This window comes from Physeter macrocephalus, chromosome 16 (genome assembly GCF_002837175.3).
Source record: "Physeter macrocephalus isolate SW-GA chromosome 16, ASM283717v5, whole genome shotgun sequence".
Lineage (NCBI taxonomy): Eukaryota > Metazoa > Chordata > Mammalia > Artiodactyla > Physeteridae > Physeter > Physeter macrocephalus.
The window spans coordinates 66,631,792-66,645,632 of record NC_041229.1 but is presented as its reverse complement, the minus strand read 5'-3'; the positions used below and the strand labels follow the sequence as shown (position 1 = coordinate 66,645,632).

At 49.7% G+C, this 13,841-nt stretch overlaps 1 protein-coding gene across 6 annotated transcripts in view; it reads right to left on the bottom strand.

The window, feature by feature from the left end:
• The window catches only part of MICAL2 (microtubule associated monooxygenase, calponin and LIM domain containing 2), a 173,129-nt gene that overhangs the window by 95,059 nt on the left and 64,229 nt on the right, over window positions 1-13,841 (bottom strand). For 5 of the 6 annotated variants that reach the window (XM_055091527.1, XM_055091528.1, XM_055091526.1 and 2 more), the window contains exons 14-19: window positions 9,210-9,278; window positions 6,145-6,288; window positions 4,585-4,707; window positions 3,342-3,560; window positions 3,027-3,128; window positions 1,680-1,805 (exon numbers count right to left, since the gene is read on the bottom strand). In XM_055091527.1, the coding sequence (XP_054947502.1) occupies window positions 1,680-1,805; window positions 3,027-3,128; window positions 3,342-3,560; window positions 4,585-4,707; window positions 6,145-6,288; window positions 9,210-9,278 (783 nt within the window). The remainder of the gene's footprint in view (window positions 1-1,679; window positions 1,806-3,026; window positions 3,129-3,341; window positions 3,561-4,584; window positions 4,708-6,144; window positions 6,289-9,209; window positions 9,279-13,841) is intronic. The other variant, XM_028500955.2, reaches the window with a different exon arrangement.

Here is a 13,841-nt window from a genome sequence, read left to right as displayed (position 1 = left end):
GGGAAGGCTCTTCTCCCAAGCTGGACACAAAGGCTACTCTGAAGCCTTGGTGAAGGTGATGACAAATATGCCAGTCTTCACCCACACAGCTCACTATCACGTGAGCCAAGAATCACTCTCTTGTTGATGAGAAAATGGAGGCCCAGACAAGTCTCCTGAGGTCAATGTTTAAGGTCAAACGGCTAAGCAAAGCTGACCTGGAACAAGATGCCAGGCCTGTCAGCCATGGCTGTGTTCAGTAGAGTTGAAGACGGGAAGTGTTTGTGTTTCCCCGCATCACCTCCTGCTGCCCTTGCAGGGATGCTTCTCATCCACACTGGGGACCCTGGAGCGGGTGGGGCTCCTAATATTCTTTGCTCCTTCTTGGAGACCCTGCCTGCCCTCCTCTCCCCACAGCAGTGGAGGTCGGTGGGGGCGGGACTCCTAACTTCTCCCTAACGCACCAGCAGGTGGCTGGTTTGTGCTTCGGTCTAACGGGGTGGAAACGAACGAGCAGTAACTCTGACAGGGGCACACTCGGCACCGCACGTGGAGACGGGCCCAGGTGGGAACAGACGGAACGGAGGTGTTCAGGGGAACACAGTCTTCCAGAAAGAGGCTCCAACCTACTCCCATGAGCAACAGCTAACCAAGCGGGCTTCACGTCCATTTTTAGGCTCATCCATTCCAGGGGCTAAGCTTCTCTGGAGACTGCCCGCCTCCCACGCCAGCCCGGTAGTGTTCTTGGCATATTAGGCAACAGCAAGACAAGTAAAAAACATGAAAAATGCTCCAGAACCCAAACTTAATCATTGCTCATGGATGCATTTCATTATCTACTCAACCAACGTTAGCTCCCCACCAATTCTCCACCCTCTACACTGCTACCTGCGTTATCCTTCTGGAACTCAGAGCAGATCCTTCCGTGCCTCTTTACAAGAGGGCAGAATGAATTCCCTTAACGCAAAAAGAGCAGGCTGACTCTCACCCTCATTCTCTGCACTCCCATAAATACCTTTATGTGAAAATCAAGTTGCACCAGAAGTGTCTTTTGATTCATGCAAGTCCTATCTGCCTTCCTTACCACAATGCCAGATCCCTTCTAAAATGCCCTTCCCCTACACTTCTTTCTAGCAAAATCCCTCCATATAATCTTTAACACTTGGCTCCCATATTACCTCTGCTGTGAAGCCTTCCCAGGCTTCTCCCTTCTGGGTTCCTAGAATCTTGCCTCTTAAACCTCTCATAGAATTGATGAATAGTACTGTCTGAGGTTCACCACGTGAGACCACCATTTTGTTAGGCCCAAACCAGCCAAATTTGGCAATATCATGCGGTAAAATGTGACACATTTCTATGCTGAGGTGCTGTTTGTCATCTACACCATATAAGAGAACTGTACCTCCCTCCTCTTTGTTTTCTCACCATCTGGCACGGTGGTTGGCACATGGTGGGTGCCCAGCGAGGGCGTGCTGAACAAGCAAGCACCATTTGATAAGGTTTTGTGTGCTGCCTCTTCTGCTTTGTTTCTTGCTCCAGCACAAAACCAAAACCAAACCCAGGACCGTTGTAAAGTATCTCATAAAGTTTCCTCCCGGCCAAGCCAAGATTCAGGTGGTTTTCTGTGTAGGTGGAGCAGAGCAGGAGAATATCGCAGAACATGCAGGGAGTGGGGGAAGCTAATTGTTCAGGACAACTACCTTTCTGGCTGGAGAAACAGAGTCAACAGTCGATGGAGAGGAAGTAGCAGCCGAATCAGGAGATGGAAGGCAGGAGGGAGAAGACGGAGGATGAGTATGAGACAGGCTTTTAGAGAGTAGTTTATTCTGCACAGAACAGAAACAGAGGAAACTATGATTATCCCCAGGGAAACGCACAGTGATGCTTGCCTCGATGATTCAGCCCCCAAGCCTACACATCCAAGGAGGGGAAAGGACATCCAGGCCCACGTCTCAGGACAAAAAGGTAGCTGGTGCCTTTGGAGCCCAGCTGGACCATCTGACTGCTGGTTGCACTTCACTCTGCTACAACTTTTCTGGCTCCTTCGTCACATCGAAATAGCTGGAGCAGAGCCATCCTGCTCCTGCCTACGTCTGCTGCCGACACCAGCACTAACTCCTGAAGGCCTCACTCTGGAGCTTGGTATGAAGTAGTAGTTGCAAGCTTAGGAAAGGACAAGCCCAGACTACTCTGGGGTAGATGCTCCAGCAGGGACCTCTGCAGCCACAAGGAACCCTAAAAATGCACTGAAGGCAAAGTATCCTTCCCATGTCTATGACTCTGCCAAGTAGCAGAGGACACAGGTCTGGAGGAGGCCGGGTGAAAGCAGCAGAGGCGGTATGTTCTAGCGACCAGGCTTGCTATAGGCAAGGGAGCACCTTACAGGTACAAGCGCCGTGGGGCCTCATCCTCAACTCTGTCATCTCCTTGTGAGCACACCCTCTTCTTCTCAGCAAGTTTCTAAATAAGTGCCTGGCCGGGGGCGGGGGCTGTGCTTTCTATCCTGAGGCAAGGCCATTCTTCTGGCTGGTGCTGCCTTTTGCAAAAGCAGAGCACCGGTTATAGCACGTGGCTGACCTCGACATTCACGGTCTCCCTGATCATGGCCATGGGGGCATCTCTCCATCCTGTCCCCAGACTTCATGCGCAACTGGTTTGCTTTCACCTTAAAGGCACTGTGATGTGATTCCTGCAACTGACCAGCTTTCCCTCTTTGTGTTGACCCCTAGGAAGCTCAGCCTACTCAGAAGCTGTCTAAGATCTGACAGCACACGTGTTTCTGTTCAGTAATGTTTTCCTGTGACCTGAGCCCGCTTTTCTGCCTTGGTTTTTTCCCTTTGTCATGATTTGTCTAATTACTTTGAATCTTCTCATATGGAGCTTTTTTAGACGCCAGTCCAAATCCTTTGGTGACTTAAAAAGTGAATAGCTTTTCAGGCTATAGAGGGAGGAGGAAGGAAGAAATGAATCTCCAGAGACTGATTCAAGTAACCTCCCTGGATGTCCAACACCTGGGTTCCTGGGGGCTCTGAAAGCCCCGCATTTACCTGCGGGAAATCCCCATGTCCAAACATAGAGGCAAGGTGAGCCGCCTTCTCCTTAATGTTCTTTTTGTGAAATTCCCTGTTGGCCAAATTCTGAGCCCTTTTCTGCAGCCAAGGTGAGAAAGGAGAAAGAAAAAAGAGATAGAGACAGACACTGTGAGGGGACAGGCGGGGAGGCAGCCAGGTGGGCTTGCGGCCCTTGGCACATGCGGCAGGATGGGAGATGGTACCCGCCCTGGACAGGAGGAGGGAGGGGAGGAAAGGAAGGCACCCTAGACACAGGCAGGGCAGAGACAGGGCAAAGAGCAAGGCTTTCACCTGGAGAACCTTTTCTTCCACTTGCTGCAGCCGCCGCAGCACCCCGGAGAGGGCCAGCGCTCCCTGGCAGGTGGCCGGCAGGCCGGCGGGATTTTCTGGCCCGCCCAGCTGCAGGTCAGACTTGGCTCGGGCTCTCCAGGGCCTGCTCGGGCACTCGCCGCCAGCAGACACTTGCTTTAGCTCTCGGAGCACATGCCCCGTCACAACCACCAAGGGGAACTGGGGGAGAAGGAAAATCAAGCTTCCTTCCCAACTGTGGCCCTCCCATGGATGTCCCACCACCGTGAGGAATCCCCATGAGGACCAGGGACAAGGGCACACCAGATGCCACCCTGAGTCAGATTCCAAACTAACCTTGGGTGCTGACTTTCCACCACCTGCATCAGAATCACCTGACATCCTCCTTAACAACACCGTCTTGTTATTAACAACACTCCAGACCCACTGAATCAGAGCCTGTACCACCCTGGTTCCCAAAGTCTGGGCCCAACCCCCAGATATTCAGGTTTAATTGGTCAGGGGGTGGGTACCAGAGATTGATATTTTTAATAAAGCTCTCTAGATGATTCTTACACACACAGACACAGAATCACTGCAATATGTCCACACTGACCTCCTTTGACCTCCACTCCCCGAGAAGCAACACAAAATTCCTAATGCTGACCGGGCACTTTTGAGCGCTGTGGTCAATAATAGCGATTCTGTTCAAATTCCAAACCCAGAGATATTAGCTGGAAAAAGCCTCAGCCCATGGCTCCTGGCTGCCTCCCTGCCCACTGGGCAGGTCCTCATCTGCTCAGACACCATGGGAGGTCTAATCACATCCCAGTTTTACCCCTTCAATGGCATGCGGCCAGCTGGCCACCTGAGCCCATTCCACCATCACTGTCACTTCTCCATTGATTTAGAAATCAGCCTACTCAAGAGGTCTGCAAATAAGCTAAGTGTCCCAGGGGCATCACACAAAATACCCTGTGTGGTGTGGTCTGTTCTTCCCCAAGCAAATAAAGCACCAAGAGCATGGTAGTTGGTCAGTCGATACCCCTGACTGGCATGTATTTTAAGATGCTGCATACTTGGTTATTCCTACCTATAAGGGTGGTAACCTCAAGTTGTGTTTGCCTTCCCAGAGAATCTACAATCAGCCCTATGTGGGGTGCAGAGACAAGCCACGGACCCCACCCCTCTGGATCAAAGTTCCCTCGGGTTTCACCAAGACAGCATCCACTGGAAGGAGCCCTACCTGCCTTTTCAGAGTTGGTGATGGGCTGGGTGTGGGCTCCTCTGGCTTGGGACGGCGAGAGTTAACAGGAGGGTCAGAGGAAGTGCGCAGTATGGGCTTACCTATCCCTGAGACACGGTGCTCCTGGGAGGAGGAAGGTGAGTCCGAAAAAGCAGCCGCAGGAAATAGGAAGGAAAAGGCGAGTCAGACAGACACTTGGAGGGAGGAGAGGAGGAGAGTCAGGGAGAGAGAGTGTGCAGATGCTGAGCGAGCCCTGGGCTGAGCTCTGACAAGCTGGGCCTAGCTGGGAAACTTGAACCCCGGCCCTCTGTCCATGTGAACAGCAAGTCCCATGGTCCCCTTCTCTCGGACAATGTGTGAATCCCCAGGAGGCTGTGCTTTTGGCTCAGACCCGGGGCCACTGGGCAGGCACATACCAGGCCAGGGTGGTGAGTCCCAAAGTCCTTCCTGCCCACTAGATGAAAGGGATGCTACAGTCCTTCTGAAGGAAGAGAGCCCTCATCAATACCTGGGGGCCGCAAGGGGCCAAGCCTCCAGGAGGGACAGTTGAGAAAACAATTCAGACAGTTACAAGTCTTAGGAACATGGCCCCCTTGTAATAAAACCTGGCTTCCTAGGCAAGGTCGGTTTGTCCGGGAGGGGCATGGTCTACATCAAGACTGGGAAGATGTCTATAACTGCCTCTAAACAGAATTAACCAATTGTTTGCCTTTCTCCTGAGAGGAGCCTAATTGTGTCATGTGACAGATGTTCTCCAAAGAAAAACTGAACCCCTTGTCCCAAGCTTTTGTAATGTGACAGTGGTGCCCCAAAGGCATTCGGGGGAGCAAATGGAACCATCCAAGTGCAGACTCCAAGTCAGAGTCCAAGAGAAGTCAGCCGGGTCTGCAGCCTGACCCACAGCACCCCACCTCCTTCAGCCTCACATGGACCCTGGTCAGACACAACGGCTCTGCCAGCCTGACCCAAGGGAACAAGGAGAGGGGGGCACCAGGGGACACTCTCGAGGTTGGTCCCCATTCCTATGGGCCCACAAGGAGCTAAGACCCTGGTTCGGACGTGTGTTCCCACCACGGACTGGGCAATCAGCATCTCTAAAGCTCCCTCCAGCTGCACCATCTCAAAGATGGCTGCAAAACAAGTCATGGTTGCAAAGCAAAATAAAATCAGGGAAAGGATTTTTTCCCCAGTGCAGAAGAGGCATCAGCAAACTACGGTCCTCGGGCCAAATCTGGCCTGCTGCCCGTTTTTGTAAGTAAGGTTTTATTGGCACACGGCCACGTGCATTTGTTTACAGATTGTCCATGGCTGCTTTCGTGCTACAATGGCAGAACTCAGTCATCGCAAGAGAGGCTGGATGGTCCCCAAAGTTTAAAATATTTGCTACCCAGCCCCTTTTAGAAAAGTCTGACTTCAGATCTAGAAGAAGCTTGAGACTCCTTTTGAGCCACGTCTGGCTGGCACACCTGAAATCCAGTGCTAGCCTGACATTTCTGCTGGCTTCTCAGAGGGTTCTGGTCACCAGGAAGGCAGGGTTAGTGAACATTTGACAGGACTCACCTGCCTCAGGAGTGAGGGGTTCCGAGAGTTCTCCTCGAACTTGGCCAGCAGCTGACTTGCCATGGACTTGACTTTGTTCTGATTTCCACCTTCTTTACAGCCCTCTTGATTGGAGCCCAAGCTCTGGCTAGGAAAGGCTGAAGGCTGCAAAAGCCAAATCAATGCATTGGTTGTTGGCTCTGGAACCCAGATATCAAGGAGGGGGCCTGGGGGCTCACGACAAGGACAGTTTCCTGAAGAAGGACATCCTCTGTGGTCTGAGGAAGTGAGGCAAAATCAGGAGGCAATGCCCACGCTGGAGACAACGCTCACAGGTGGGACGAGTCTTCTCAAAGACGGGCACAGCTAGGCTTGGGAGCCAGACACTTAGTGTTTGGATTCTGACTCTTTCACCTCCCAGCCCAGTGACCTTGCAATTTACTTAACTTCTCTGAAGTTTCCTAATCTGTAAAATGCGAGCAGTAACCCACCTTCATGTGACTGTTGAAAAAGTCAAATATAATAACGAAATGATGAACAGAATAGTTTTCAAACTATATCGTGTGGCTGACAAAGGGTGAAGAATTGGGGGGTGAAGGAAGCAAGAGGGGATGTCAGTGAGGCAAGGCACAGGCTCTGGGCTTCCCTTCTCTCCTCTGCGCCCCACTCCCAATGGCAACGAGTCCTGCTCTGTTGTTGCTATCGTTAAAAAAAAAAAAAAACATTTAATTTTGAAATAATTTTAGATTGACAGAAAACTGACAAAGACAGCACAGATAGTTCCTGTGTACCAGAGACCCAGCTGCACCTAACGTTAACATCTGGAATAATTATGGCACTGTTATCAAAACTAAGAAATTAACACCGGCACAATACCATTAACAGAACTATAGACTTGATTCAGATCGGGCCAGTTTCCCACTAATGTCCTTTTAGGTTCCAGGACATAATCCAGGATCCCACATTGCTTTTAGTCATCATGCCTCCTCAGCCTCCTCCCGTCTGTAATGGTTTCTCCATCTTTCTCTGTCTTTCATGACCTTGACAGTTCTGAAGGGGGCTGGTCAGCTATTTTGTACAAAGTCCCTCCATCTGGGTCGGGCTGATGTTTGCTCATGATTAGCCCAGAGTTAGGGATTTTGGAGAAGGATGTAACGGAGGTGAAGGGCCCTTCTCATTGCTTTGTTTTGGGACACGTGATACCAACGCGACTTGTGACTGTTTAGATGCTGACCGTGACCAGTTGGTTATGTTGTTTTATGAAATGGAATTCTATGTAAGATTTTCTTAGCTCATCTGCTAAAATAAAACTTTAAAAATGATGGGTGTCCAGTGAATGTCTGTTCCCCGGTACCACAGATCTGCTCCCATCAGCCTCAGAAATACAAATGGCATTGTCACTTCAAGAGGGTAGTCAGTTTTCCTGAGGAGACAATGAATTTCCCTCCCAGGGACAGATGTTCTCAAAACAAAGATATGTTCACTTAGAAGAAATTCACGGGAAGAGGCAAGCTGTAGTCAATTGTTTTTGGGGTTTTTTTTTTTTAAGATTCCCTAAGAGTAGCAGCCCCATGGGAAACCTTGTATGCACAGCCACTCTGAAGAGTTGGACAAACACAAGCCAAAGAGTCCCTCCCTACTTCAAAGTGGGAACTGTAACTCTGCATAGCAATACAGGCTTGAGCGTGAATAGGGCAAGTTTATTAGGCTGGTCACTGTGCAGGCCAAAGTAGGCCAGGACAGTGGGTCGTGCAGACCGGCCCCTTGCAGACATTCATGTGTACGTGAATCACTGGGGGTCTCCTTCAAAACCAGATTTGGATTCAAGAGGTCTGGGGTGGGCCCTGAGAGTCTGCATTTCTAACCAGCTGCCACGTGATACTGGTGCCCTTGTTCTTGGCCCACACTTTATGAGGAGCAAGAGTTTAGAGAGAATCATTGCTTGGTTAAATCTGACTATAGCGAAACAGCTGACCCAGAAAACAGAGCCATTTCAGAAGGGGCAGGTGCAACCAGATTGCTTCCCAAACTCTAAATCTTGTGCTGCCAACAACAGAAACAGCACAAACACCCCCTCAAATAAGCCACAGATGAAAAGCAGGAGAAGACTTCCCCCCGGGGATAAAATGTATCCAAGGGAAGCTTCTTGGGAGGAGGCGGGAGCGAATCACAGGCACTTAAGGCAGAGCCAATACCCGAAACTGGGGAATGGGATGCTTCTCCAGCCCAGTTCATCAGCCACGGCTTCCATCCTCTCACCTGTCTCCCTGTTCACTGGCTTCTTGCTCACGCCAGAGCCAAGAGCAGCAGTACTTCAACCATATAAGATAAAAGAAGTTTTTTTCTAAGTCCTATAAATGAAGTATGAATGTATCCTACAAATTATCTCCCTTGCTTCTATGTCATCATTTTGGTATCAGCCAGTAGTCTAGCTAAAACTGATCTCCTACAGTTCACAGACAGTATCTAAGCTTGCTTTTGTGGATTAGAATGGCTTTTTGGAATGAGCTATATATCTCAGGTCTCTTTACAGAGCTGCCTGGGGAAGCAAGAACTGATACTCTTTTTCTGATCAATTTTTTAGTAGCAGGAGAGAGACTCATGCTTGGCTTTGACAAAGTAGCCTGAAACTTTCTTCTCTCACCAGAAGGTGGCATTTGTGGGTGCTGGGACATTTGCTTTAGAGAAAACACAAAAGGTAGAAACTAGGACTGGGAGAAAAGTGGGACTGCTGGTGCCTCTTTACTACTTACTATTAATAGTGATTATATCTTGATTACCCTAGGTGTCAAAGACCATGATTGGCATGTTATACACGTCCTCTTACTTAATCTTTAAAAATTCTGCAAAATGTCATCCATTTCAAATGCATCATCTGTGTTTTACAGATATGAGTCACACCCTGGGAGGGTGACATAGCTAGTGACCAGACCCAACTTTCTCCCATCAAGCCAAGCCTGGAACCCAGTGGTTCATGAGAGAGGAAAGAAAGAAGGGCAGGGCGACTGCCACGGTCAGGAGGACGGGCTGTGGCCCCTGGCTGTCAGGAAACGGGCTTTGTGTAAGCCCACACTGAGCACACAAACCTCGTCCAGGCTGTTGAAGCCTTTCCGCCTCCGCTTGCTCACGTCATTCTCTTCGGTTCGGCTGTCCACCTGTGATGGCCAAGAAAGCATGGTGAGCTCAGGGCTGTCAAAGGCTGTGATGCCAGCACTGGGGATCCAGCCCTGCCCGCCACAGCTGCCAGCCCAGGAAACAGATGGGCAGAAATTACCCTGCACCGTGACAAATGCTTTCGGCTCTGTTCGGGCACAGAGGAGGGAGCCTTCCCCAACCTCGGGAGCCAGGGGTTCTGTCAGAAGCGGGTGGGAACACAGCCCCCCAAATCATGTCAAAACATTCCAAAGCAGAAAGAATCCCTGTGACATGGGCAGGGATTGTCTCCTTGTCAATGACCTTGCACTCAGAGTGGTCACAGCCGGGCCTGCTGATGCTGCGCCGTGGAGATCACCTCCTACGAAGAGGTGCCACTGGCTCCCCTCACAGGCAGGGATTCTCGGGACTTAGATCAGCTGTCCAGGAATTTGATGGCAAATTACGCCTGCCATTCAGCCACCATTGCAGCTACTGGTAAATGATATTATGTTAACTTCAAAGTAGCATCAGATATGGCCTGAAAACTATGGTGACCATACAGCCCAGTTTGCCCAGGACAGTTTGATGTACTGCTTTTTCCCCCAGCATAATTATGAATAGTGCCCCTTTCATTTTCAAAAATATCCTGGTTTAGACAATAAATTGTATGGTTGTCCCACTGATAACCCCTTACAGCCTACTTTCTTCTTCCAAACTCTGGACATTTAAATCCAGAGAACCCTGCCCTACCTAAGCCCACTGCATGACCCTTGCAAAGGCCACCCAAGGGCACACTTGTGGTCTGACTTATCTCCTCAAGGGAAGGAGGGGGACGGCACAGGTTGAGCTCATGCTACGAGCTGGGATGGGGCTGCAGGCTGGATTCAGTGCCTCGTCACGCACCCTGCTGGGTTAGCCTCTCCTTGACACTGGGGTTAGACCTCGAGCTGGGACCTTCCCCAAACAGCCAGCCCACTGAGGACCATGGAGCCGTCCCCACCGACTATGCGTCCCTCCCTGGGGGAGCCTCCCATACCCTCAGCGGGGCCCTCCACAGCAGGGCCAGATTAAATCCCAGCCTTTGTTCCACACTGGATGCAGCTGAAAGGGTTGTAGGCCACCCTCTCCTCTCAAACCCAGGCATGCTGCCCAGTCAGGCCCACACATTCTCACCTTGCCCCATCACAGAGAATCCTTTACCTCCTGGTTGTTCTAAATCAACAGTAATGATCAAAGCCCCCAGCACACAGTCTAGTGTGTACTCAACTTACTTCCACAGGCAAGCACCTGCTCCCCTGCACTTACACTCCCTATCACCCCGCCCCTCCTCCTATTTACCAGCACCTTAAAAAAATTTTTAAGACAAAATTAACTACAGTTTAGTCATTGATATTTGTTCAAAAATGTGACCCTTCCCTTGCTCAGGCAGCATAAAACAACAGATCAAAGGGCCTCGCCTTCCCTTCAACATTTTCCAATAAATCATTATTCTGTGAATGGAAATGATTTCAACCCAAATGTCTGGGCAAACACCAAGAGAAACAGATGACCTTATTTACAGCATCGGGTCCTAGAGGCCCAGGCTGTCTGGGTGCCTGGCTCCACGGCCTGTGAGCCCTGCACTGGCCTGGAGACGAGCCTGTGAAAGTACAGGGTTTCCTCCCAACAAGAACACTTCATGCATCGTCTTAGGGATTTCTGTTGTTCTTCTTGTTTCCACATTAAATGAGGACTTGGCTTTTCCCTCAAAGAGCAACACATCTTACTCTCTTGCATTCAGCAGCCCTGGCTGTGACTGGTCCAGCTGAGCCTGCGTGGATCCAAACTCGGTACGTTAGCCGCAGGCTCACAGAAAACACTCCTGGGGGGAGTGTACCCAGCAGCAGCACCTAAGAAGACCCCCAAATCCTTGGGGGGAGGGGTGAAAGGAAGTGGGTGGGGCAACATCAGCTCCTCTGATTCAGCCTGACCCACGGGACAATAAAACGCAGTCTATATGGTTAGCAACACACAAATCCAACGGGTCTCTGTTCTTCCTTATGGATTTATCATGGAAGCACTGATTCTCAGATAAGAGCTAGGTTAAAACAAAAAGCTTGAGAAAACACAAATCTAGAGATTTATCTAATTTTTTTCTTATCTGTATATCACTATTGGGGAGCCAAAAATGCCTCCGTAACGCCCTCTCCGTGGACTCTGCTTAGCACTGTAGAGAACTGGGGTACAAGGGGGAAGGAAAATACTTATTGTGCCCTGAGAGAGTATGAGAATAAACAGATAACTCACGTTCTTATTACTTTTTCCTGCCCTTTCACCCTAAGATACTTTCTTGTCATTATTTCCCAATGATTTGAAAGATTTTATATACCAAAAGGCATTTATTAAACTACTTGGTGTTCTCCATTAAAAAAAAAATCAAAGACATATGTCTACCAATCTCATCATTTATTTGATCAGCACAAGATAATCACATTCCCATACTGCCTGACTTAAGGTGATTTTGGCCCCAACTTTCTATTTAGTCAGCTGGTGGAGAAATTCAGATCTAGGTCACAGGAAAAGAGGTTGGCCATTGTAGGCAGTGTCCTGAGAGTATACCGGCCACCATGATATTTAGCAAGATGGTCAGTGACACTGGCAAGAGAGCTCTTCCCTTCAATGGCAGAGCAGTATGGAGCCATGGGTTCGAGTTCTGACATGAATTACTTCCCGGCTAAGTGACCTTAGGAAAATCACCCAACTTTTCTGACTTTAATTTCCTCACTTCTAAGATACTATACTATCTAGCTCATAAGTAAGTTATTGTAAGGATGAACAAATTCATGTATATAAGACACTTCTTCTCCTCTGAAGTGCGATATAAGTGTTAGACATTTTAAGTTAGGTTAGTGCTATTCACAGAATTAGAAAGTCGGAATTCTAGTTCTGGCTTTGACATTTACCACCTATATGGCACTGCATTATAATCTCCCAAAGACCAAGTTTCCCCATCTCTAAAACTGGGAGGAGAACATGTCCCCCGCCTTCCTCAAAATGTAACAAGAGGAGCAAATGCGCTATGACACTGTAAAATGCTGGATCCATCATGGCCGCAGTACGGAAGCCAGTGGTCAGCCCAACTAGGTTTACCGTTTTCAGAAAACGAGCATCTTCATTTAGTCAGTATGGGATGGGGACCATCATTTACAGAGCCCCTTCCATGTGCCAGAGAAGGAGCTCAGACCTGCAGCTCACACTTGTTCAACGCTGTCTTCGCAGCAATGCAATGTTTATGTTATTACGATATTTCACAGACAAGCAAAGGAACTTTGAGAGGTTTGAATACGTGCTGAATCCCCACCAGAGCCAAATACGTATTTGTCGTCTGGGCTTCAGCTCGCATCCCCATTCTATAAGTCAGCACAGAATCCCAGGCTGCAGTTACACAGAGGACAGAACAGCGATCACCCTCAGCAGCGACCTGCAGACCACAGGTGCCCAGGGTGGGATGGGGGCGTGCACATTGCTTAAGCCCTGTGCTAACTGACCCGGGCAGCATCAGTACCTGGGTTGACTCCCTAAGCCGTCTTCAAGTCTCTGAAGACTCGTACTGAGAAGTACGAGAACCCTCGTGGGAGTTTTGGATGCTGGGTGGGTGGTTCTGTGAAAAGAGCTGGAGAAGGGGAGTGAGAGGAACTTAGGAAGTCACACTGGAAGGTCAGCTCCCTCCAGCAGAGACCTTGGCCCTCTTTGTTCACTGCTGTGCCCCCAGCACTGAGAACTCAGCATAATATGGGGACTCAGTAAATCTGTGTTGAATGATTGGGTGAATGGAGGAAGCACTTTCTTACATAACTGCCCCTGGATCTTTGGAAAGTGTCTGTGCAGGAGGGTCAAGGAGAAGAGCTGGGAGGGGGACCCTCCAGCTCAGACCAGACACTGATCTGAGTCATGCTTTGTGAACCCCACTCCACCAGGGCCAGCGCTAGAGCAGGACCTGGGTCAGAATCAGCCAGCCAAGCAAGATAAATCCTGGGGCCACCCACCTGGCTTCTAGGATGGGCTTTCCAGGGACAAATGACAACTTCTGTGTTGTGCTGTCCCTCAAGGAATGGGCCCAGAATGGGGAAAACAAAGATCAGGCACCTCGACTATGTATGTAATATAATATGTGTCATAACTGAAGTGGACATAAATCCAGGCATTACCCACGTGTGGTAGGACGAGGTGAGCACAGACAGGTAGTGTGTGTGTGTGTGTGTGTGTGTGTGTGTGTGTGTGTGTGTGTGTGTGTGTGTGTGTGTGTATGCACTCACATGCACACACAGGAGACAGAGACCACATATGTTTGTTCAGATGTCACCTGTGAGCCTGGTGACAAGAGCTCTGGAGTCTCTAGGAACTGTCCCATGCTACAAGGCTTCTAGCTGCTGACTGGGACAGAGGCAGATCTGCAGCAGTCCAAGGGCTTTTCTTTAAGAGGAAAACAGAATCCCTAAGCTCTTCTCCTCCTCTCCAGGCGTGGGCCATCCAGTCTTCAGAGATAACCAACCCCAGTAGGTTACCACTCACCAGAGGCACAACCCTCTTGGCGTAGAATGGGA